The sequence below is a fragment of the Trichechus manatus genome, unplaced genomic scaffold (assembly GCF_000243295.1).
Source record: "Trichechus manatus latirostris isolate Lorelei unplaced genomic scaffold, TriManLat1.0 scaffold00412, whole genome shotgun sequence".
NCBI lineage: Eukaryota > Metazoa > Chordata > Mammalia > Sirenia > Trichechidae > Trichechus > Trichechus manatus.
In genome coordinates, this window is record NW_004444348.1 from 9058 (window position 1) to 10636 (window position 1579).

The 1579-nt window shown below is 34.1% G+C and overlaps 1 protein-coding gene across 1 annotated transcript in view; it reads left to right on the top strand.

Annotated features, from left to right (window-relative positions):
• Window positions 1–342: 342 nt before the first annotated feature.
• The window catches only part of LOC101346809 (centrosomal protein of 290 kDa), a gene marked incomplete at its 5' end in the record, with an annotated part of 23867 nt that continues 22630 nt past the window's right edge, over window positions 343–1579 (top strand). Inside the window, 2 exons of the mRNA XM_023725801.1 lie at window positions 343–477; window positions 902–988. Of these exons, the coding sequence (XP_023581569.1) occupies window positions 343–477; window positions 902–988 (222 nt within the window). The remainder of the gene's footprint in view (window positions 478–901; window positions 989–1579) is intronic.

Genomic DNA, 1579 nt, shown 5'->3' on the forward strand with positions numbered 1-1579 from the left:
GTCCTTCTTGCTAGTCTTGGTCTGGAAGCTCCACTGAAACCTGTCCACCATGGGTGACCCTGCTGGTATTTGAAATACTGGTGGCATAGTTTCCATCATTATAGCAACACATAAGCCACCACAGTACAACAAACTTACAGATGATTGTTGGAAATTGTACATGTCGAAATTGTTGAACTGGTGAATATTCTGCTGTGTATGTTCTCAACAGCAACAACAAAAATAAAATAAATTGTTTAAAAAAAAAGTTTCCTTTTGGAATAGTTATTTCTTATCCAGTATATATTATGTGGCCTTTATTTATAAAACCTTAAAAATGTTCCTAACTTCATTTTCCTGAAGACTTCAGAAGCAGGGTCCGATGATCATTGCCAAAGAGAACAGGAGCTTCAGAGAGAAAACTTGAAGTTGTCATCTGAAAATATTGAACTAAAGTTTCAGCTTGAACAAGCAAATAAGGATTTGCCAAGATTAAAGGTAAATTTAATGTTCTTTACTATAGTTAGGAAATTTAATGCCTGAAAATTGTTTCTTCCCCTCTTTGTTGTTATTTACCCTATTACCTTATGAAGAAAAGAGGTAGAAGACCACTATTCATAAGATATTATCATAGTATTATACTTTATACATTTGCTCCTATAACAGTTATTTGTTGAGGGCCTCCTTTTTGTTGGGCACTCTTGTAGATACAGGAACACAGCAGACAGTAAAAGTTTTGCCATTCCTTTTCAATGACTATGAGAAGAAACCAGACCAAACCCACTGCCATTGAGTCAATTCCAACTTATAGAGACCCCTTAAGGTTTCCAAGGCTGTAAATCTCTACAGAAGCAGACTGCCACATCTTTCTCCCATCAATGGCTATAGCTGTGTTAATTATGCATTTGCTTTTATCCTTTAGAATCAAGTAAGAGATTTGAAGGAAATGTGTGAATTTCTTAAGAAAGAAAAAGCAGAAGTTGAGCAGAAACTTGGCCGTGTTAGAGGGGTGAGTATATGAAAATATGCTATACATTTGTTTTGGTTTCAGAAATGATAAACCAGAAATGAAAGAAAAGGTTGAAATGTATCGTAACAGCAGTGATGTGCTATTACTAGTGCCTCTGGGATTCATTCTTTATTCTGCTGCATCTTCTATCTAAAACATCATAAAGCTTTCCTCGGTTTCCTAAGTTAATTTATTTTATTATCTGTTACATCTTACATGCTTTTTATTTCACTTAGACTCCATATCATCTCTTTTCACTGGATATCCCTCCACATCTTAAAAACATTTAACTTCCATGAATCTTTTTTTTTTGATTGTGGTAACTACTAACTGTTCTTCGATCCATTTCTAACATTTCATAACTATTTTTTATGATATCCATTGCAACTTCTTGGTACAATGCTCTGTAAATGTGTTTTCCATTTTTTTTGTTTTGTATTCTTTTTCTTCCCATCATATTTTGTATTCACTTTATATAATTAATAAATGCTGCTTATGAGGCCAAGGCCAAAGATTTAAGCTTCTCTGTATAAACCTCATGTTGGTGAGTGGTGACGGAAGCATCATACTATAAATACTTGTTCAGGTGTT